Source organism: Aedes aegypti, chromosome 1, assembly GCF_002204515.2.
Source record: "Aedes aegypti strain LVP_AGWG chromosome 1, AaegL5.0 Primary Assembly, whole genome shotgun sequence".
Classification (NCBI taxonomy): domain Eukaryota; kingdom Metazoa; phylum Arthropoda; class Insecta; order Diptera; family Culicidae; genus Aedes; species Aedes aegypti.
The window spans coordinates 13,135,260-13,159,942 of NC_035107.1; the positions used below are offsets into that span (position 1 = coordinate 13,135,260).

Sequence of the window (24,683 nt, forward strand, 5' to 3'; positions counted from 1 at the left end):
TCGGAAAAAGGTCGTTCACCAAAAGCAAGAACTGCACGCAGTGAAGACGCGGTGACATTTGCCCTGATGGCCGGTGTCCAAGCGAATTCTGGTGAGTGGATTGTGGACTCGGGAGCATCCCGGCACATGTGCGGCGAACGAGGATTTTTCGAAGATCTAGAAGAAAGCGCTGTGAAATCTGTCAGCCTGGCGGATGGAAAAAATGCGAAAGTAGAAGGTGTCGGTTCCGGTCGATTGTTATGTTACCATGACAACGGTAAAAATGATGGAATTCTCAGCGCAGCGGACACGGTAGACACCAGACCGAATTACCGTCGCGAGATTCGTGATACAGCGAAGAAAAATTATCAACAAGGGATGCGTTATTTTTCAACATGTTTATCTACAACGAACTAGTACGGACTAACAGAATACAATCAACTTTCTACATCTATCAGCGAATATGCTTCGTCTTATTTTATCAACACATACAAATACACGAACATCTGTCATCATTGACCAAGGGGGTGATACTACTGTCATATTATTCGCTTGCAATGGGCTGTCACTACTATATTTCTACACTCCTCCTTGGTGCAGCTCACTCATTTATCATATTTTTAGTCGCACGTCATTTCCTAATTATCTTCTCCTCCTGGATAAACAACTAACACTTAACGTTTTATAAAAAATACAAGCCATCGCTTTTCTCTCCCACAGCTATCACGTTACAGTCATCCATTATACGAAAATTTTTCGGACCAAATACCACAGAATAACCTCCGTTAGTAACCTGACTGACCGACAACACATTTTCGGTCAAACCAGGCACATAAAACAATTCCTTCAACTTTATTTGCACAGAGTTACCATCTGGCCCACGTCCTACTATGCTTCCTGGTCCTCGTTCTGTAGCAATCACCATTCTTCCATCTGCTAGTTTTATATTCACATTGCACGGGACTCTTCTTGTGAAACTCTTTGTCGAACCCGTCATATGCATCGTACTTCCGGTATCCATGATCCATCTGTTAACGTTCAATACGTTTTCACTACCCTTCGCAGTGAAGCACACTCTTCGGTCACTAGTATCACTATCCAGACTCAAACGTTGCACAGTTACTGATTTTATTTCATCCTGTCTTCTTCCTTTTACGTGCATCTTTTCCATCAAAACAGGACAACTCCGCCAAAAATGTCCTTCTTGCTTGCAGTGATGACATACTTGAACATTTCTAGGGTTTTCCACTTGAACAAAGGATTTCATAACTTTCTCTGTTTCCGGTATCTGATTTACATTTTTTCTCCGCCACTCACCCATTAGCTTCCCTTTTACATAATCCAATTTTAAGTCCTCTTCAGGACGACCTTCTAGTGCGGTGACAAGAGGGTCGTACGAATCCGGCAGGCTTGACAATAGGATCGCTACAACCAGGTGCTCCTTCAAAGACTCTCCCATTCTCGCCAAACGGTACACCAACTCAGAAGCCTCCATCAAATGATCTGATAAATTTCCGCCTTCTACCAGCCGCATCGAACAGAGTCTCCGAAGTACATGGATTTTATTAGACAACGAACCTCGCTCATGATAGCCCTTGAGCTTTTCCCACATCTCTTGGGCGCTTAGTGCTTCCATAATGTGGACCAACTGATTGTCTTCCAATGCCAATCCAATCATCGCTCTTGCCTTTTCGTCCTTTCTTGTCCATGCTGACGTAATTTCCGCTGACTCTGGTTTGTCATTCTTGACCGTCGACCACAAATCTTCCTTCATCAGCATCACCTCCATTCTGTAACGCCATGTTGTCCAGTTGGAGTCGTTCAATCGGTCAAAACAAATCTTCGTTTCTGCCATTTTCCAACACTTACAATTCTCAAAATACCGCTTAAAAAATATACCGTTTTGAACCACTGTGTCAACTTTCTTCCTTATTCTACTATCATTCACACACAATCACGCTGTATAGTCTCTATATCAACACAATAGCTGCTGCCTCCTCCTCGTTCAAATGCTCCACTCTCTTAATAGTCCGTATTCGCCTTTCTACTTCTTGCTGATTAATACAAATTCACTTCTTCTAGAAATTGCTATCCGACAGCAAAATTCACATTAACGCAGACATTTTTTCGAACCGTTACTCAAACGTACAAGCAATAAAAGATCGCTACGACTGGACACTTTCTTAGAACATTTTCTTCGCAAAATCTGAGCCCATGACCTGATGGAATTCTCAGCGCAGCGGACACGGTAGACACCAGACCGAATTACCGTCGCGAGATTCGTGATACAGCGAAGAAAAATTATCAACAAGGGATGCGTTTTTTCAACATGTTTATCTACAACGAACTAGTACGGACTAACAGAATACAATCAACTTTCTACATCTATCAGCGATTATGCTTCGTCTTATTTTATCAACACATACAAATACACGAACATCTGTCATCATTGACCAAGGGGGTGATACTACTGTCATATTATTCGCTTGCAATGGGCTGTCACTACTATATTTCTACAAAAACAACTACGGTAACCCTTGGAAACGTGCTGTTCGTACCAAGCTTGGAAATCAACTTGCTCTCTGTACCGAAGCTCGTAGAGAAAGGCGCCGCAGTGACGTTCGACGAAGTAGGGTGCCGGATTCTCGTCGGTGGCCAATTGGCAGCGGCCGCGATCAAGACTAGTGGACTCTACAAGGTTAGAACCTCGAAAGAAGTTTTGATGGCTGCGAAAGATCACCATAACGTGGACTGCCAACACGTGTGGCATCGGCGCTTTGGGCATCGTGACCCCAACGCTCTCGGAGAAATGGTACAGAAGGACCTGGTGAATGGGCTGAAGGTGTACGATTGCGGTGTGCGAGAGGGATGCGACTGCTGCCAGAAGGCCAAAATGAGTCGGAAACCATTTCCGAAATCGGTGGAGAGGAAATCTACTGCCGTTCTCGACCTCGTGCACACCGACGTTTGCGGCCCTGTTGAGAACGTGTCGGTGTCTGGATGCCGTTATTTTATGACCATCATAGACGACTACAGCAGATTCTGTGTCCTGTACCTGCTAAGAAAGAAGGAAGATGTTCCAGAGAAGATAATGGAGTACGTGGCCATGATGAAGACCCAGTTCGGCCGACCGCCGAAAATAGTCAGAAGCGACCAAGGAGGCGAATACACAGGAAGTGCGCTGAGGGCTTTCTACAAACGTGAAGGTATTTGAGCGCAGTTCACCGCAAGCTATTCCCCCCCAACAAAATGGTGTTGCCGAGAGGAAGAATCGGTACTTGGTCGAGATGAGCCGGTGCATGTTGTTTGATGCCAATCTTCCAGAGTGCTACTGGGCTGAGGCGGTAAGTACTGCCGTTTATTTGCAGAACATTTTGCCATCGAAATCGATTCCAACAACCCCGTTCGAGCTCTGGCATGGAAGGAAGCCGGATGTGACGCACCTGAAAGTTTTCGGCAGTGCGGCGTACGTCCATGTCCCCAAGCAGAAGAGGAAGAAGTTAAGCCCTACATCGACGAAACTAACGTTTGTGGGGTACTCACCGGACCACAAAGCATATCGCTTCCTGGACCGGTCGACTCGACGAGTGATTATCAGCCGTGATGCGAATTTCGTTGAGGAGGAGCGCCTCGATCAAGCCGAGAATGTCAATCGGCATCATGAAGCGGAGAATGTTGTCGATTTCGAGTTAGGAATCAAGCCAACCGCTATTGAAGTAACGCCGGCGGTCAATTCAGAACCGTTGGATGCGTCGGACATGGATCTTCTGGACGATGAAAATTGCGATTATGACACTGCTGATGAATCAACGTTGAACGATGAAGCCGCTGCGACCCCTCGTAGATCGAATCGTCAATCGAAGGGTATACCACCAGTACGATACCGTGAAACTATTGACATGGTGTTGGATTCGATTGCTGAGCCACGCAGTTATGAAGAAGCTTTAGCAAGTCCTGAGAGCGAGTACTGGAAGACTGCGATGGATGAAGAATTCCGTTCTCTGACGGAAAATGACACATGGGAGATCACCACACTACCAGCTGGCCGCAAGAAAGTTGGTTGCAAGTGGGTCTTCAAGCGCAAGGAGGACGAATCCGGTGACGTCGTGCGATATAAAGCCAGATTAGTCACCCAAGGATTAGGCATATTTTCGGAGATTGATACGAAATTGACGTTACTTAGGCTGATACAAATATTAATTTTCTTTTATGTCCGAAACCACTTGGAAGGTACGAGGGGGGGGATAAAAATAAATAAGGAACAAAAAATTAAAAATGAAAAAAAAGTTATTTTTTCGAATATTTATTTTTAACGATAGTTGTTAAACTTTTTCCAATCGTCATCTGCATCATTATTTTGCCTGGTTTTTACTCTAAAAATTAAAAAAACCTTACTGATGTCAAAAAAATGATGAATCTTTTTTTTTCTCCCCTTCAAAATTTTCGGATTTTTGAAGGGGGGGGGGGTGACATAAAAGAAAATTAATATTTGTATCAGCCTTATTGGATTATTTTGCGTCTAATATCTAATAATAATAAAGTCATGCGGTGATTAAACCTTATAAATGTAGAATATAATTGGCAAAGAAATCTAACTTCAGTTCGAATGATCACTTGGGCAAATTAGGGGTATGCGATATTAGACGCGAAAAAATCCAATAAGTAACGTCAATTTCGTATCAATCTCCGAAAATATGCCAACGATCGATAGAACTGTTACATACGCCGAACAATATAGTTAACAGGTCGAGGCGACAAATTTTTGCCTGTCTAGTGTTAGTAGTTGTCGTAATCTTCGGAATCCGGATGGTCTCCGGAATTATGAGACTCCATTTTGTTTTCGGACGAAACTCTTCAGAAGATACGCGCACAACTTTACTGCCCGAATTTACGCTAGTGAATGATCGTTTTTTCCTTCGTTCCGCGAAGCGGTTGGAAGCTTTCGCAGTCTTCGTTCATTTCAAAAGCTTTTAACGTCGCTGCATCGAGACTGCTGTCGTTCGCTACTAACACAGGGTTGGACTTATCGTAAAGCAATCGATACACAATAAACACAATGTAGGTAAACTGCCAAACAATTCAATAATTTCAAAACTGGTTCAATAATATATTTTATAGTTCATTTTATTTGATCCAACCATTTATTAGTCCAGTATTTATGGCGTTCTTAATTATAGATTTTTTTATTTAATTTAGTTTAAACATTTATTGTTCTGCATATGGGTACTACAGTAGTGACCAACACTACAACATCTAGCCGTTCAAGACCAGGACGTTAGGCAACGATTTGTCGTTTCGATTGTGTTGTTCACACATATGGCCCTCTGTTAAAACAAATTTTCAACTTCTATTCATTTCTCTCGTTGCTCGCTTGCGATTCTATCCATCTTGTCATTTCATTACTTTCGTTACTCCCTTTCACTCTGAGTATAGATATTGTATTCACCGAAAAAAGCCAATGAATTTTAATAATAATAAAGTCATGCGGTGATTAAACCTTATAAATGTTGTTTGAACTGCAAGATAACTCCAGCTTGCCAACAACAATCAAGGCAGGCTTGGAGAAAACCGCTAGTTTTCTTTTGTTGTGTACTTTCGATCTTTCCTGACAAACATGGAAAAAGGGCCACAGTTTTCTATGCACTAATTAATTTTCATTGGAAAAAGTAAAACGATGCGTTTTTCAATGCTTCATATTCAATCAGTTGAAAGATGCTCACGTGACATTACTTGCATTATGTGATTTAATTTATTTTCATTCATTTTTTGTCACTTTTCATGAAATGCGAAATTGTGTTTCAATCAGTTAAGCGCTTTTTCCATGTTAGTCCAATGTTTGAGATCTGGGCTCACAGTGACAGTTCGTGACAGCGGAATCCCGGCTCACTATGACGTACAGAAATTTTGTATTGGTTTCTCCCTCCCAGACTACGCCCATTCTTGAAACTACCATGGAATTTCAGACCAATTTACTACACTGAGAACAGCGTTGCGGTTGAAAATACTATATCAGAGGGTTAATTTAAATACACACGGCCACTTGATTTGTGCAGACTAAATTCGCATTTATTTCAAACAGTTTGTGTTTTCAATTTTACCACGGCAACATTTCGACAGTAAAAATTACTATATCATGGTTAAAAACATGCAGCAAGCTAGAATCGAACCGAGGATCTGGCGATTGTCAAGCACGAACGCTCAACGCTATCGATGCGGTTGGATTGAGAGGGAACAAAACGCAAATAAAAAGCGTTCATTGCAGTTCAATCTTGGTTGGAATAGTAAATTTAAAAACTTGTTCATGGTTCTCATTACTTCAACGCTTGTTTCAGTGTACATGTACACTGAAACAAGCATTGAAGTAATGAGAACCATGAACAAGTTTTTAAATTTACTATTCCAATCACGATTGAGCAATCAAGAACGCTTTTTATTTGCGTTTTGTTCCCTCTCAATCCAACCGCATCGATAGCGTTAAGCGTTCGTGCTTGACAATCGCCAGATCCTCGGTTCGATTCTGGCCTGCTGCAAGTTATTAACCATGATATAGTGATTTTTACTGTCGAAATGGTGCCATGGTAAAATTGAATGCACAAAATATTTGAAATAAATGCAAATTTAGTCTGCACAAATCAAGTGGCGTTGTGTATTTAATTTAACCCTCTAATATAGTAATTTCAACTGCAACGCTGTTCTCAGTGTACTATGGACATGGTCACATTTACTGCACTGCTCAGTGATTTGTACCAGATTATAGTAAACTTAACAGATTTTTGTAGTCGGTAATTCTACCATGGAATCGGTAAATTATGCAATAAAATTTGTTAGCGTGTACATCGACAGGCCCAGTCAACCAGAATGTACGTAAAACGAAATCACCTTTTGCGTTTTGCGATGCTTACATGTGCAAAGTTTGACATATAAGATGTAGCGCAAAGGCCTTATACGTACAAAAGTGGAGGCGATATACGTGCATATTTTATATGATAAAAAAAATAGCATGCAATGCGAGTGTGCAGATTTTATTGCGTATTAATCTGTACCTTTATGCGACTAAATTTATGATAACAAAGTTGATTTGACAGCTGCTACGGATTGATCCGATTTACCTTGTACGAGTATACGGGACGAAACTAAATGGACATATGAACTCGTTTAAAAGAGCGTTTTATGCGAGGAAACTCATCGTTCAAGCGATTTCATCCACCATGTAGTGCGAGAGTGATGCAATTTGTATGAATTAACGACTTTGTTCGTTAACTGTTATGCGACTTCTGGTTGTCTGAGGAATCACTCCCATATGTTTGACTTCCCGCTTCGAGTCGATGGTACACTGTCCAATTGAGATTTCCGCATGCTACACTGCCTTTCGGTTGCTTATCATCACTACTTCGGTTCTGTGATTGGCTAACACAAGCTTCTTGCCTCGCATCCATTCTTCTACGGCGTCTACTGACTCAGTAGCAAGTATTTCTATTTTCTATAGTGATTCGCCGATGACTACGAGTACCACGTCATCCGCGAAACCGACGATCTCCACACCCCGGGGGAAGCTCAGCTTCAACACTCCTTCATACATAGCGTTCCAGAGGGTCTGGCCAAGAATAGAACCCTGTGGGACACCTGCCGTGACTGTTGTGCACCTTTTCCCAGCGTCTGTTTCGTAGATCAGTGTACGATTTTGAAAGTAGCTCCTCATAATCTTACAAAGATATTCGGGGACCTCCAATCTGTGCAGTGATTCAGCGATCGCAGCCCAACTGGTAGTGTTGAAAGATTTTTTAACGTCCAGAGTGACCGCAGTACCGATTTCCTCTCCTCTTTTGCTTCCATGCCGTCTCCATAGCTTCCACGACCGTTCGGATGGCATCAACGGTGGACCTACCTTTCCGAAAGCCGAACTGCATGTCGTTCAAGCCGTTTTCTCGCTCCAGCACTTTGCCAACTGTGTCCAACAGACTTATCGGTCTATATGCTGAAGGATCTCCAGGAGGCTTGCTGGTTTAGGCAGCAGCACCAGCATTTTTGCAGCACGATCCTGAACATATCCGGGTTTTCTTGGATTACTGCTTTCAGAGCTACGATGGGGATAGCGTCTGGTCCCGGAGCCTTCCTGATTTTTAAGGCTTTCGCCACCACGATCAACTCATCGTTCGTTACCTGAGCTTTTTCTTCAACGTCATCCAGAGCTCCGTATGGTGTGGACGGCCACCCAGGTAACCAACAAGCACTGTTATAAGCGGTATATGAGTCATTTAATGGATTTTCAGTGCCTACTAGCTTCATAAAATATTTTAGAATGCTTATAGGCACTGTGACCCTCAGGCACTGTTATTGGCCGTATATTAGTATATAACGCTTTATTTTAGTGCTTGTAAGCCCTGTGCCAATAAGCCGTACACAACGACCGTCAATGCTTCTAAACGGCCTAGTGCCTTGACGTTTATCAACCATAACAAAACTGAATCGGGATTACGACGTTGAAAGAGATTTCATATCCCGCTTGCACCTATGAAAAAGATCGTACGCAAATGTCAACATGCGATAGAATGAAGCGCAACATATCTCTCCGCACTCTTTTTCTCTCACCGCAGAGAATAAAGCGAATAAAGCAATGTATCAGGAGACCTTGGATGTCTCGAAAGTCAACCAAAACGAACCTGCGATGAATGGCGTTCCATGAATGTTTTTTTTATATAAGATGCTCTAAGATATGAACAGATTCGTAAATCGATTATAAAAGATTGTGGTGGGGTAATGTTGATCCATTATCGATTTTTTTTTCTGTGAATTTTGCTTCTTTTACACTGCTATGTACATAGCTATATGGCCAAATGCCTTGCCGGCATCGCCAGCATCACTCGTGATTCGACAGGATAAAAATAGACACATCGCTGCAAACATTTCTCTTTTAAACACGACGTTAAGCATCTCATTCCACTCGTGCATCGATGGAGCAGATGGAAAATGCGACGGGAATCATAAATATGAACTTCGACGACAGCAGTTTGCGCCTGGGTCCCGCAGCAAAATGGAAAAAAATGTATCCAGAGGGAGCAAGGGAAAGAAAAGAAAATCACACGAAAGATAAACAATTATTATTTTTCTTTTTTTTTGTCACTTGCTATAAAATTTTGACATCACTCATTTCAGAGACAAAGTACGAGTAGGCTGTTTATCAGCCAAATAATTCGCCAAAAGCGGCTTTATTACAGTCGTAAATTACGATATAGTTCCAATTGGGTCCTAAAATTTGTAATGAAATCTTGTTTTTATTTAATAACACGAAAAAGCATGTTACTGTAATTACTTTAGCAATTTTTTCCGCTCAAATAATGGCTATATCATGTTTAAACTTTAATTTAAAAATTTGGTCAATAAATGAACCTTGACACTTTTGATCATGTTTGACGTTCGCTTAGTCGACAAAAACACCACAGGGGTTTTAGTTCGACCACTGGGGTTGTTCCTATCTGACATTTCGTAAGGGACACGGAAAACAAAATACACCCAAAATTTGAGTTTAAGCCAAAGGATGTGACAAAATCTAATAAAAATGTTTTTGGGCTTAAATCAACGGAAAACATTATAAAATTGAGTAAACATGTGGTTTTGGCCTAAACTTAAGCGTTTGGCACTAAAATTGGGACAGGGCTTTAGGACCCAATTAGCTCTGTCGACAAAGCCTTTAAATCGACTATAGAACCGGCTTAGTGCCGATTTTAACGGCTTATTGGTTACTTGGGCAGTAATAGGTGTGTCTAATAGTATCCTACTAACTCTCAAAGGTACATGGGACCAGGGACGAAAATACTCAATCTACCCTCGCCTACATTGATACTTGCTGGGTAGAATCTTCGTTGATTTTTATTTGTTTTTATCCTCACCTTGACAACACAACAAAGATTGGCAAAGCGCTTACGCAAGATTTTCAGTTTCCTTTTAACCTGCTGCTACTCAACCGCTTTATGATAAACAGAAACAAAAAATGATATTCATTCTAACTAGCTTGACTTTTTTACATTCCGCTTCGGCAAATTGTAATTTTTGCACGAGGCACACTGAAGACGCGTCAATATAATCGATTACGTGCATCGGATTGCTCATTACCCGTATAGCAGCATATTTTTTAATTAATATGAACCTCATTGATAATCAATTTTCTAAAACTGACACTCTTCTGCTTCTGATAATCAAAAACACCAACGACATACGGGCATCGTTGTTTGTTTTGCCAATCTACTTTTGTGCCACCTTCATTGGTACAATCATATTGGTGGTAGTGCGGTTACTTTGATGGTGGCATAAATGTTGGTGAATTGAGTATAGTGAGCATGATTTTTTTCGTCCCTGCATGGGACGATGTTATAACCAATTGAATCAATTACTTGGTTTTCCTATAGTAATTCCCATATTAATTTTGAAGGGCTTCCCATGTAACATTAGTAGCTGAATAATAGTTTTTGAAGCTGAATTATGCTTCAAATGAAGGGTGTGGAGCAAACTCGCAGCAGTGAAATTACACCGACTTTTTTATCAGAATCACTAGTGATTTTCATAGCACTCAATGTTTTCCAATGACCACCACATTTTTCTATACTGAACAAATTCACGATTACTATCAAGTCATATATTGTCAAAGGTTACGGCTTAGTGGATTTTTTTCTTTCATGAAAGAAGTATGTCCCAGCAGTTTTCAATTTTTCGTATATTTTATTAAAAATTTCTCATTTAATCAATTTTGTTCTTCTGTACATTGCACGTGTTTCGTGCCCTCACTTTTTACTGTTCTTTTTGTCGTCCCATTTTTTTTTCTTGTTCTTTCAATCTTAAATATGGCATTGGGTCAATGTTTTCTCCCAAAAACGGAAGAGAACCTTCATTTTTCTCTCTCTGTCTTTCTCTTCGCGTTCTGTTGCATATGATTTCTTGTATTCTGATGGCGGCAACGCCACTGCTTACGCTAAACAAGGTGATACAAAAACTTAAAACTTTTCTGATCGACAATTTACGACGCGCGTCCTAAGATTAATTTACAATTACATAAATTAATTTATAGCAGTTTTAGTGGGTATGTGTTTTTGCTCCGCTTGTCGGTGTGATACTCGTGAGCTATTTATCATTAATTACGGGCCAAAACCATTTCTCAACCACGAGGAAGAGGAACGGTTTCTGATGCGCACGCAAATTGAGCAAATCGGGTGTTTCGTAGGTTTATACGAGATTCTTTTTTTTTTTGTAGTACATTTCCTATCTCGCGGTGGATGCTCCTCCGAAGGTTTGATTCATTTTCGGCGTTTCAGTTTACGAGTTTTTTCTTCTTTTGTTTAAAGCTAATCGAATTTGTTTTGAACTAAAGTTACCTTTCTGAGTATAGTCACTAATTGCTGGCGTCGGGTGTTTGTGATTTTGTGTGTACTCTACACTCTAAAATGAAAATCAGCGAAAAACGCTGAGGTTATGGGCCGGAATAAGTGACTAGGGAGGAGACTTTTCGATGGTTTATCGAAAAGTCCGACAGAAATCATTATTAGTTCGCTGGGCTCCGGTCAAGTTAATTGAATGCCGGGTGTTAACGGAGAAAGGTACTCGGCTTCTTAACGTAAAATATGTTGAAATTAACCTTTTTTGGTATTGCACAATCCTAGCTAAGTGTGTCTTAATTTCTTGTGTGTGTATGTGCGCCACTGTAATCCGCTCTCGCTCTCTCCGCTAAAATGAGAGAGAGCGAGATAGCTCTCGGGTTTGTCTTTTGCTCCGCTGGACTTAGATCTAGGATCAATGACCAGATCCGTGTCCAATGCCGTAGTGGTAGCCGGAATCACCGCTGGCCGTGATACTTCCGGACGCAACCGCACTGGAGCTCACGCCGCTGAAGTTGATGTTCGTGTCCTGGAGCGGAAGCTGCTGGATCTGCTCTGGGGGCAGGTATTCAGTCCGGGGGGGTTGAACAATGGTGATCACCTGGGGAGCAGCGGGAGCTGACGGGACTCCGTAAGTTGGAGAAGGTGCAGGTTGAGGTGGGGCGTAGACTGGAGGCGGCTGGTGGAAGACTGGCTGTGGTGGTGAGTATACGGGAGCTGGAGCATGTTGCGGTGGTCCGTAGACTGGAGCTGGCTGGTGGAAGACTGGAGCGGGAGCTGGGGCCGGGGCAGGATGGAACACAGGAGCTGGTGGAGAGTAGTTAGGAGGTCCATAGGCTGTAGATAAGAAACGAGAGTTTCAGTGATTCTGATTGAAAGACGATCGTATGACAAGTTACTTACCGTGAGAAGGAGCTGGTGGATGGTGAGCAGGTGGACCATACACTGTAAGTATGAATTTAGTAATAATGAATGATCAAGGAGACCGAGAGTAAGGTAGCAATTACCTGGAGCTGGAACCGGAGCAGGAGCATGGTGTACTGGAGGAGGTCCATACACTACAACGAAATGGGCGATTAAAACATTTTATGGAACAACAAGCAATCGAAGTTAGCTATGAATTATGGATGGTTTGGTTGCCATGGAAACCTACCTGGTCGAGGTGGCGATCGTGGTCGGTTAACCGGTCGCGGGGGTAACACTATGATGTTAGCGTAAAAATGGTTATGAGTTAAACAGATTTGTGAAAATAAGTACATTTAGTAGACATTAAATTTGAGCAAGAATATAAAAGATCGACAATCTACGCTGGAAGATGCGGTGAGCACTAATAATTACCTGGAAAACGATCGGATGGAGGAACTTTAAATGCTGTTAAGGGTACAAGAAATGAGTTAGCACTTTGTTAATAAATGATCTCTTAATGAAATGTCGGGTTTGAATCCATGCACAGCGCTACTCAGAGAGCAAGCGCTGACTAACCTGGAACTGGAGCCGGGGCTGGCGGTCCGTAAACTGGACGGGGCGGGGCTACAGGGGGCGGTCCGTAGACTGGACGTGGTGGCGGAGGTCCATAGACTGGTCGTGGTGGTGGAGGTCCGTAGACAGGACGTGGCGGAGGTGGTCCGTACACGGGTCTTGGCGGAGGACCATACGAGGATCGTACGCCCTTGCCGCCACCTCCTTCGCCAAGTAACCCTCCGAGGAGTCCTTCCAGATCAAACAGTCCACCCAGGCCGCCGCCTTCCTTTCCGCCCTTTCCGCCGAAGAGTGAATCAAACGTCGCCGAGGAGCATGCCACGAGGGCGAAAAGTACTACAAAAACCTGCGAATGGCAAAGGGAATCGGATATAAGTGATCGAAGGAACGATGACATGACCGCGCAGTTCTCAGCAGTAGCAGCAGGACGAACAGTTCATCTTCTGCGGTTGCACCCTAGGTCAAAGACGAAATTAAGCTACTCAAAATTGTGTGGCATGTGCTAATAGAGCAAAATCTAGAAGTTGTGAAAAAAGCGGGTACTGCGATCTGTCAAACTTGGGGATCAAGTGTGGAAGTGGCGCCCATTCGAAGCCCGCCCACTATGTCTTCATTTCATCTTTGCTCTAGACAAAGTTGCCAAACCCATTGACTACAGTGCATCCGCGATCTGGGTCAACCTTTGGCACACCGTGCGTCACGCGGCGGCAATCCATTCTCAATTTACGTTGCGCATTTTTGTTTTCTTTCGTTTACAAAATATTCACTCTGAGAAAAAAAAACCAGTTTTCCAATTAGCTCCGCGCGTCGTTGTTGCAATTTCTCCGTCATCTCTCCGCTCTCTGTTTGTATCATCGCTCAACCTTGGGCTTTTCGGTGGCATCCCCCAGTTGCACAGTGGCCTACTGCGATGGTGATGGACCTGTTGCTGTGCTGTTATTGTTTGGAAATGGCATAACACTCAGCGCGCATGCTTTGATCGGTCGATCAACCGATGATGCCCGTCATATTGATGATGGTGCGGGTGCTGGGCAGACATTAGAGATCAAAAGAAAACGCTGCCCGAGACGGAGGATCGCTTTCAGTTGACGACGGCATGGAGGTTTGGAGATATGCGGCGATTGATTGCAGAGGTTTTGTTTTGGTTGACGGTAACCCTGCTGTTTGATCTGAACGAGGTAATTGTTTGGGCTTATGAACGTTATTCGAAGAATTGAGTTATGACATTGGAAATCGTGATAATGATTTGCATTAGTTCAATTCAGTTTAGAGCAGATGGGAACGTAATTACTCGTGAACAAATGGACCTAAAGAGTATTATCCAAATTTGATAGTTTTACGTCTTGATTTCGAAATGACGATAGAGGTAATCGTTACATCAAAGACGAAATAAAGATATTTATGCCCTTTGCAAGTACTCGACATTTTATGATACGTGAGGTAATAGAGCGAAATCTACAATGCTGCAATCTGTCAAAGTTGAGCACTGAGTGTAGTACCAATTGGGTTTCATTATTTGGGTAGGTTATTGATTTGATTACGACACTTCGTATCAAAATTTCAAACTTTTTGAAAGATTTGGTTGAGCATACATCATTTAAAATTTGTAAGAACATTACTACAACGAAGATAAACTTTTTGTAGTCGATGACCTAGCTCTTCACAATAGTAAATTGGGGGAAAATATCCCTTCCGTTAACACCTTTCCAAAGACTGCATAGTGGTTACTAAACCAATGGGTATGTCTTTCAGATGAGAACAATCAATTGCTTGAGACAAGAATTTAGATATAACACTCTTCATTTGAAATGACATTTCCTCTGACATACTCGTTTTAGGTACAAAGATAAAATTTCCTTGACCAAAATCCGAAAAGTATATAAACTCAAGCGTCGAAGTAGGCCATTACTGTTCTATTCAGGTGCATAGTTACTATGGAGGAAGCAATTGAATCACATAGGAAGCTCGTTTTCATGGTCACCCAGATGGTCCTCAAACAAAATTTGCACTGATTCTGTGTTCTTTCTTATATCTCAATAGCAAGATGGGGTGAGTCAACTGTTGTAGTTGTTTTTCTCACTACATTGGTTAACGGACGTCTTTCTCGTCAAGTGCAGTAAGTTGGGTACCATTTGCGCTTATCGCATGTTTCTGTGAAGCGTGAAATTAAACAACTAATAGTTTTTTGCAGGGATGGTAGTAAGCCACTCTTTAGTGACACGGTCACTATTTTGGACCTGGTCACTAAAAAGTCACTATGTACTCGCAATAAAAAGTCACTAAGTCACTTTTTCACAAAAATTGTCACTAAAGTCACTATTTTCGAAATCTGAGGATAATAAAACTATACAGTCAACTTTCGTTTGTTGTACTGTAACCTGTAGCCCATTAGTAAAAGAAATCAGGCAGAGTTTCCAGTTGTCAAATAACATAGAACAAAAGGAATACAAAGCTACCAACATTGGTAAATAGCGTCTTATGTCAGAAAATGACGTTCGCCTTCGTTTTAGGTAGGCTATAGGCCTATTCACATGACGTCTCAAATCAGCTGATCGGGAAGCACTTTGACATTTCTTCTATGAAAATGACAGGCCCGTGTTAGCACCGGTCCTCCACCGATGTAAACAAATGCAGACGGATCTGTCACATGAAAAGGCCTATAGGCCTATTCACATGACGTTCCAAAACAGCTGATCGGGAAGCTCTTTGACAGTTCTTCTATGAAAATGACAGCCTCGTGTATGCACCGGTCCTCAACCGATGTAAACAAATGCATAAACGGACCTGTCACATGAAAAGGCCTATAGCCCAACTAACGGGAGCCCAATTAAACGTAGCCCACTTAAAGATAGTGCAACGAACGAAATTGTACTGTACTTTGATTTAGCTTTCCAGTAATGTTTAAAAGAATTCAATTATTCATATAAGAAAGTTTTTTTTTCTGATCTCAAAATCAAAGAATCAAAAATGGAGGTGAAATTTCTGGATAATTTGGAAAAATGTTTGAAATGTGGAAACTCTTGGTAAAATACCTGAAAAAATAATCAGAAACCATTTTGGGACTGTATTTTTTGCCGAGATATTTGAACTAAGTTTCGCTTTCGCACCCTGGACGTATTTTTGAGAGATTTGCTGAGCAAATTGCTAGCAAATTTTCTAGAGCAGTCTTCTTTTTTGTCTTTATATAAGTTGATTGATGATTGATTTGACTTTATTAACGAGATTTTTAGCCCTGGGCTAGTTCATCTCGGGACCAACGGCTTTACTTCCCTTCCGAAGGAAGTCGTCACTATAACTTTTTACGTCATAAGTGACTATGTCGGGGATGGGATTCGATCCCAGGTCCTCGGCGTGAGAATCTTTATATAAGTGTTACATCACTTGACGCTAGTTCAACATTCAACAGAAATTCTAGAGCAATCTTCGGCAGAAAGTCAGAAGGAATCTACGAGTCATTTTGAGAAATCCTAGTACAACTCTTTCAGAAGATAAGTGTGAAGCTTTTTTTTTCAACTCCAACCAAAGTAATTAAAGACATTTGATAATGCTCCAAATATTTTATCTCAAAGCTTGGTGAGATTTGCTCAATAGTTTCGTTAGAAATTGCTTCAGAAATTTAGAAATGCGCCAGACAGGAACTTAACCAGGAACACCTAGTAGGATTCCTTATTTAGTTTTTCAATTATGGCTTCTGACAGCTTCGCCGAAAGCTTTAAAATTCATCAACGAATTTTTCAGTAATTCTACCAAAACTGATTCCATACAAACTGTTCCAGAAATTTTTCAAGATACATCAAAGACATTTTTCGCAAAAATATGTTTCGCACGCCTCTACGACATCTGACAAAACTTCAATAAATTTTTGCAAGAAAGTTCGTTATAAATACTTAAAAAATATTACCAAAAGATCTTATTTCCGGGATGGAATCTAATTAATTTTCTCGAGAAATTGTACCCTCTAAAAATATTTTTTGCGTATACTTTTTCCCGCCATGATGCTTCATGCGTATCCAGCTTTTTACGCCGCTCGGTATAAATCAACAAGGTGTGATTCGATTCTGACATTGCTTGCCTACAGAATTTATTTTTAAGTCTTAGTAAGCAATGATTGAATTTTGTTGATTGAACTGTCATTAATTTTCACTTGATTTGTTTTGCAGCTAAAATATCTTTGAATTCAACATTTTGCATTTACATCTACCATTTTTTTATAATTTAAAATGATTTTGTATGATTTTAGGCAAACCATCCATTGCCCGCGGGCCACATGATTTTTTGACCTAATTGCATCGGTAGCCTGGAAAATAGGATAAATCTTAACTCTTCCTTATGGATTAGATAGTTCTTTCATTTTAGGTGAAACTTTCTCATATTGTACTATTACTGAGGACTCATCAACTACACTTGCTCTGGTGTAATGTCTGGTTAAGCCGAGACCTTGTAGCGTTTCAAGATTCAAACAACTCAATTTCATATTTGAGCTGGTAATCAACTGTACCTACAAATAATCGAAAATCTCGAAGAATTGCAGCTGTAACCTACAGTGCTCTTAAAGAACACTCTAAGAAACAAGTCTGTGCATGATTAAGGCTAGGACAGGACGTGACAGCTCAACTAAGACTGCACCATAGGCCTTTTCACATGACGTTTCAAATCGGCTGATCCGGAAGCACTTTGACAGTTCTTCTTTGAAAATGACAGTCCCGTGTTAGCACCGGTCCTCCACCGATGTAAACAAATGCATAGACGGACCTGTCACATGAAAAGGCCTATGGACCAATGCACGCGTTCACTCATTGACGTTTGAGCGGTGCCGTGTTATTTATGTGACAATGTGGAGATACAAAAGCCAGTGCTACCAGTATCCTTTTTAAGCACATATTATGAACAAATTCATTTTGGTTGGGTTTTACACGCTACATTTATTTAATGCAATTATAAACGCTAGATTTTTTAAAATTAGATTCATATCTGAAACCTGTGATATTTTTAGAGAAAATTGATCAAATTTTCATTATATTGCTCTCAATTGATTTAATGTAAAATATCCGAACTTCTGATGGAAACTCTAATTTACGAACTAGCAACACGGCCAGTCTAGCAACAACGTGCCCTGTTTCAATCCAACTCAGCGATGTGAAAGTAGGCCTGAAACGACCAATGAGAAGTAGTCTTTTTTTACAGTCAATTGGTTTCGTTTTTGCACTTTGACCTGATACGTCTTGTCTTAAGCTAAGTATGCTGTTCCGCTCAAGAAAAGTAAAAATTTCTGCCCAAGAAATGGTCAAGAAATTTCCTACAGGGAGCTCCATTTCAATTGACATTTCTTTTCAACTGCGTACTGGATCAAAGAAAAATGCTTTTCTTGAGCATTTCTTGCAAGAAATTTTCCACGCATCGAGATAGGCGATTACGTTTCTGTTGAAGTGCATACTTCGCTTTAGGATTTAGGATGGAAATCGGTGTCCTTTTTTGTATCGATAATCGAAGGTCCTATTCCTTTGTTGTTTTGTCTAGTACTGAGGGATTACACTGTCGTTCTACGCATATTTGTCCCGCGGTCCATAAGGTTTACATAGATTATGGGACAAGTAGGCGTAGAAGGGCAATACACACGAGACAAAAAAACATGATTTTTATAATTCATTTTATTATATATTTTCAATATCGGTATCGGTGATACATCGAAATGATATCCTATATTTGAAATATGAAAAATCATGTTGTTTTACTCACATGTAACCACATTTTCCCTAGAAACTTTACAAAACAATACAGGAATAATGTTTCCGATGAGGTCTTGTATCCATTTTTTTTGTATTCGAAGAGAGTGCTGCCAACTCCGAATAAAACATGGCGAGAAACGCGTCATGAGCCCTTTTTATATGGAATTCTCGATATTTTAAAGTTAACTGATAAGACATAATTGGCTCGCTTATTGAGGTTCATAAAGTTTTGAAACGATTGTGGCTTTCAGTTGTTTTGTTTGAAAATGGCACCTTAAAAAAATAATTTAAGATATGAATAGTTTTTGTTAGAAAAACTTTGTTTCCTTAGAAGTGTCCGGCTCGCAATGTACGGACGGTTGGTAGTTAACACAATTACCTGTCATGAGAAACAATTTCATCCAAGTAAAAATGTAAATTTTGTCAATATAACTTTAAATTTTAAAAAGTTCTTTTTTCAGTGTATGCCACAAATTAGACAATTTTTATATGGAATTCTCGATAATTCAAAGTCAACTAATTGGATCAAATTGACTCGCTTATTGTGCTTAATTGACTTATGAGATAATTGTGACTTTAACATGTTTAATTTTGTTTGAAAATAGGGGAAGAGCACCAATTTTCGACCCATTCCACTATGGTCCAGATAGCAGTTTTACGCGGAAAGATGCATTTTGAGCTTTAGAATGAAACATTAGACGAAAACGGTATTCTACAAAGTTGTTTGTGTTTGTAAGGCCCTTTGTTTGGTGTTATTGAAAATTGGGGTGGACCACGTTTTCATAGAAATGGTGCAACTAACTTTCTTATTTGTAGAAATTATACTATACATGCTATAGCAAAGTTGTTGACCATTCAATTTCAAGCAACTTTGTTATAAAAAGTTTTTTTGTATCTCTTAAATTGACCGATTTAGAGTTTTTTTTTTCCTACGATGACATAGGGTGGTCCAAACAAAACTGGTTTTCTGGCTCTAGCGTTTTCAATCCAAAAATCCTTTCAAAGTAGTCTATGAAACACTTTTAGAGCTTTGAAAAATGCGTAATTTGATGACTAAAGAAACTCGCTTTCTCCTTCCGTTTGGGAGTTATTGCCGTTTTTCTCACAAAAACATGCCCACTTTGATTGTGAATATCTCTGATTGGGACAAACATAAAAAATATCTTTTGACGGCATTCGAAAGACAAAATGAAATTGTATATTATAATAAAAAAATAAAGATGTGTTATTTTTGTAACTCTAATAAAATGCCTTGAAAAACAAATACTTTTTATCACAAAAACTTCAATAACTTTTGAACTAAAATAGATATCTGCAATCATTTTGCATGTAAATTTGCGTTTTGTTAAGCTCTAAAAGTCTTTCATAGACAACTTTGACGAGAAGTTATTATTAAAAATTTAGAGTTGAAAAACTTATTTTTGTTGGACCACCCTGCGATAATTGGGGAAAAATACTCTAGATTGGTCAAATTTTGAGCTACAGAAAAACTCTTTTTGGCAAAGTTGATCAAAATTACAAATTTTACTACTTTGCCCAAGAGTGTATACCAGTATTTTTACAAATAAAAAAGTTGATTCTATTATAAATATGATATTGTGGACCACCCTAGTTTTTAATGACACAGTATGGAAGCTTACATTTTTAGAAACAATTTTGTAGAATTTTATTGTTGTCTAAAATTTCATTTTCATGCTCAAAATGCAAAATATAAAAAAAAACATACTATGAAAATCATCAAAACAGTTTTAGGGCCCTATCTTTCTTATTTTAGATTTCTCGTCAAAGTTGTCCATGAACGACTTTTAGAACTTAACAAAACACAAATTTACATGCAAAAATATTGACGTAGTACAAACATAATTGTTGTTTTTCTGCTAAAAATCCTTTGGTTTTCAGGACATTTCATCAGAGTTACAAAAATAACACATCTTTAATTTTTTGATATAATATTCAATTTTATTTTATCTTCTGAATGTCGTCAAAAGATATTTTTTATGTTTGCCCCAATCAGAGATATTCACAATCAAAGTAGGCATGTTTTTGTGAGAAAAACGACAATAACTCCCGAACGGAAGAAGATAGCGAGTTTCTTCAGTCATTAGTGCTTTTCCCCTAGCATGCTGAAAAAATAAGACAGGAAATTTTTTTTATAAGCGACACTGTTTGTTGCTTAAAAGTGGCACATTTGGCGATGGCGGACTCATGTTCCGTAACCGGTTGGTTAACGCGCCCCAACTAGAGATCAGGGAGTCGTGAGTTCGATTCTCACTGAGAAGACGTGTAACTTTTTCGCAAATCTTCACATCAATTTGTCCATCTAATCCAATTGCAAATTATATGTAATGTTTAGCTTTTCGGTAGTTGTTAAACTTCCACTCGGCTGGTTGGCCGTAAACCACGATTCATAATTAAAAACAAGTAAAAAATTGTCGTTTTTTAAATTTACTTTATGTTTTGAGAATATTTTTTTTCAGTGTAGACCACAAATTAGATTTGTTTTCATTATTTTTTTGTTCAAAAATTTCCTAAGTTCCATATATATATTTTTTTCAATTATTGGCATTGGAAAAGCATGAAAAAATGATGATCTGCCATAGCATTGAAAAAAAAAAGATAGAATTGTATGAATATTTCCAGATTGGAGAGAAAACAAGTGGATATATTTTTGTCGCAAAACTAGGAACTTATCAAGAGGATTCATTGAGAAAGCGTTGTGCACCTGAATAAAATAATTCGAATTAAAATTCTATGAAGCGTGTGGAAACTCTAACATAAAAAATGCTTACGTCTGTGGTTAAAAAAAATCAATTTATCGGACTAAGAAAACATGATATTGACGAGCTAAAAATCACAAAGAAAAGCTTATTCAACTTCGTTCAGACAACTTGGTGTTCATTCTCATTATGGTATTTGTCTCTCAAATGGTGAAATTTGATTTTAAGGTTTCTCGTTAGTCGTCTTTTGGAGGTACTAAAAAATGGAAAAGTGCTCGGTTGTTTTCAGAAAAACGTTAAACTACCGTATAAAACGAAAACTTGATAACTTTTGAAAATAAAACTCAGAAACCAAATTTGTGATAGTTACGTCGGTTCAAGGCCGACGTTTAACAGTCTTTGGATCATGGATGGTCTCTTGGAGAAACTTCTCTTACAGAAGTTTAACTAGAGTAGGATTTATACAAAAAAGTCATCTGGGGATTTGGCGTTGTAAAAGCATGAGCTATCATACTGTCGATATTTTTTTTTTCAAAGATGTTGAAACTCATCAGATTTGTTCCGTATCAAAACTATTCGATCCGCATCTTTTTCATCATTGCAGTGATTTTTTCCAAACTTGTCTGGTCTTATAAAGACAGATCACTAATAGGCCTTTTTAAAATGAAGTAACTCAAAACTGGATGAATAAACAAAAATTGGGATGTCTTGTTTGAAATGCATCATTATTTTGATTGAAAAATATTTAAAATTAATCTTTGACTGAAAATTGAGCATCCCTAAAATTAGTCCTAAAACTAAGCGTGTGCTAGAACAAGGACGTAAGTATCATGGTCGACATGATCGATTTCTCTCCATTATTCCTCTCTTCTGTGAATAAAGGTGACAAGATGCAAGTTTTTTTATCATCCATTTTCTTCAGAACGCTTGGAAGCCACGCAATCTTGCGTCCTGAGGAGAAAAACTGCTAACAAGATGCAAATTTATTCACAGAAGAGACAGCGATCATTTTATTTACGCCTTTGTTCTAGCACATACTTGAAAAAGCTAAAAAGTCATTTTTTTGGGATGACACACTGGAGTTCAAAACAAAAGGAAGAGTTAAAAAATAATATTGCGTGTGTGAAACACTAGTAATGGGCAGTTTCTAATTGAAATGTGATAAAATATTACAGGGATTGACTTTTAATGAAGTATATAAAATGTGCTGATAAAGAAGATCTAATTCAAATGACCTTTTGATAAAATACCGTATAAGACAACATTTGATCAGAATTATAAAAGGTAATTGGTACAATAATGTTATATAAAGAGAAAATATTTTTTCTTTGTAATTTTACGTTTCGGCTGAATTTAAATTGTTTTTTTTATATTAGCAAGTAGGCGACAAAAAGGGACAAGTTTGAGGAAACCATAAAACCACTGAAATTGAAAAAAATACGAATGTCATTTGTTTGATCAAGAACATACCTACCAATTTCACGTATTGAAAATAATTTTCCATATAATTCTTATGTAATTTAATCAACGCCTACTATTTTTCATGCATCACTTTGCCACCAATGCCAATCATGAATCACGATCCGAGCAGCCCTTGGATCGCCCGAGTTCCGTTTCGCACTCATTTCTCCGCCAGACCTCACCCGGAGTAAGTTTGATTGAATTTCAAATCAATCCGCGCATAATCACAAATAACCATACTTTTGTCCATTTCCGTTCGTTTTTCCTTCAGCCAGCGGTGGCGACTTGGTGCACACAAAGTTCATTATCGTTCGCAAAGTTCTCCAGCGCTAATAAGTCCACCTCTCTCAAGTCCACTGGAGTGCACTTAACCACCACTTGGAAACCGCACTGCACACTTCCTCCGTCTTGGGGGCACCGTCAGAGATGCGGATCCAATCAAGGATCGCGATCCAATTTTGCATAGCTCTAATCGCGCCGCCACCGACGATGATCACGAATCAATCTGTTTCTTGTGCGAAGCCGCACTTTAATTGTGAATGTTCCTTTCGCAGTAGGCAATGCTTCACATCACGTTGCCTACTTCGATGGCCAATAGGCGAATGTGTTCCGTATTCATCACTATAATCACACACTTGGAGCCGAACGCAGTAGGACTGTCCCTCAAATTTACATCACATCGGCTACTTTGATTGCGGTTCGTGATTTGGTGTCCGAAAAAAAAGCGTTCACACTTCTCTTCATCGATCATAGTTCAATAGTTTGCTTTTTTTCATCGTCTATGTTCACTAATGCCATTAGTCACATGAATTATGTTCCAATAACCCAAGCCATCAATCACTTTTACGTTCCTTTGAATATCGCTCTTTTTGTTCGAGTCGTAACTCGGAGTTCTGAACACGTAATCGATTGTCCCTCTGGTTTACACAAATTTTTCAACACCGCAAGTTATCCAATAAAATCTGCTGTCTGCTGCTACTGCTGATCCTCGAAAAAACCACCCAATGTCCCTTTGACCCAGGACGACAATTAACCAACCTTCATTGCCACGTGTGTGCTGCGCGTCTCACGAATCTAGTCACACTGATAGTCGGTCCCAGGCTGTCAACGGATTTTATACCACGGACATACGAAACATACCGGGGGCTGCCGAAAAATTGTATAACCCCATCTGACGGGGCATCTCGACGACCGTCGTCCGTGGAGAGCCGCATTGTGCACTGCATTGTTGCTCGGGACTTGTAGGGTACCTGCCCCCGATTCGGGCGCACATACACGAGAGAGAAAGAGCAAAGCAGGCCCTGGGCATCGAGCAGCATCTTCCATCAACGATCGATCAACCTTCCGTTGGGCAACGCCTCGGCAGCATCGAAGAACCGGCATTCCTTCGCGCATGTGCGCGCGCGTAGAAACATCGAAACACGTGCTTGCGAATGGACATACTCTCGCTCTCGCAACGCAACGAAAGCGAGAGTGCGATGATTTGTTCCATGCACGTGTGGAATGCTTCACGGAGAAGCGCGTGAGTATGGTGCGATCAGAAAGAACATATACGTTCTCAGAAGGAAACACCTCTATTTTAACCCATATACGCCCAATGCACAGTGAGAATTGTCGTAATTTTAAAGTGTTTTATGAATAACGCCTTAATTATGCTTCCAAAGGTTATAGAGTCTTTTACTTAGAAGGTTTTTCAATAAGTAAATGCGCTTCTGTTTTTGGCATTTTGATCCATCCCTCTAAAAGTGAGATAGAAATACATTTTTTGTAGTTTTCGATATACATACAAGTTGGTCTCTTATCATAAGTTGTAGAAAATTCAGTTTTGAAAAACTTTGTTGGAGACCGTTGGTTCATAATGTCATTACTTTTTAAGATTTAACACATTTTTTTGACAAAGTGTCCGTTCGATTTTGGCAACATACTAAAAAAATCATGTTGCCTAAATCGAACCGTGT

General features: G+C 39.7%; 1 protein-coding gene across 4 annotated transcripts; it reads right to left on the reverse strand.

The window, feature by feature from the left end:
• Positions 1–10,679: 10,679 nt before the first annotated feature.
• On the reverse strand, positions 10,680–23,912 carry LOC110674745 (pollen-specific leucine-rich repeat extensin-like protein 3). 4 transcript variants are annotated; one of them, XM_021838960.1, is made up of 7 exons: positions 23,764–23,912; positions 12,825–13,167; positions 12,681–12,713; positions 12,496–12,543; positions 12,350–12,400; positions 12,246–12,287; positions 10,680–12,179 (listed from the first exon to the last, which is right to left on the reverse strand). In XM_021838960.1, the coding sequence occupies exons 1-7, from the start codon at positions 23,767–23,769 to the stop codon at positions 11,758–11,760; spliced, it is 945 nt and encodes a 314-aa protein (XP_021694652.1). In that variant the 5' UTR covers positions 23,770–23,912; the 3' UTR covers positions 10,680–11,757. The 4 variants fall into 4 exon arrangements, with proteins under 4 accessions (XP_021694652.1, XP_021694651.1, XP_021694655.1 ...); XM_021838959.1 differs by lacking the exon at positions 23,764–23,912 and adding an exon at positions 14,755–14,848; XM_021838963.1 differs by lacking the exons at positions 12,496–12,543; positions 12,681–12,713.
• Between the last annotated feature and the right edge of the window lie 771 nt (positions 23,913–24,683).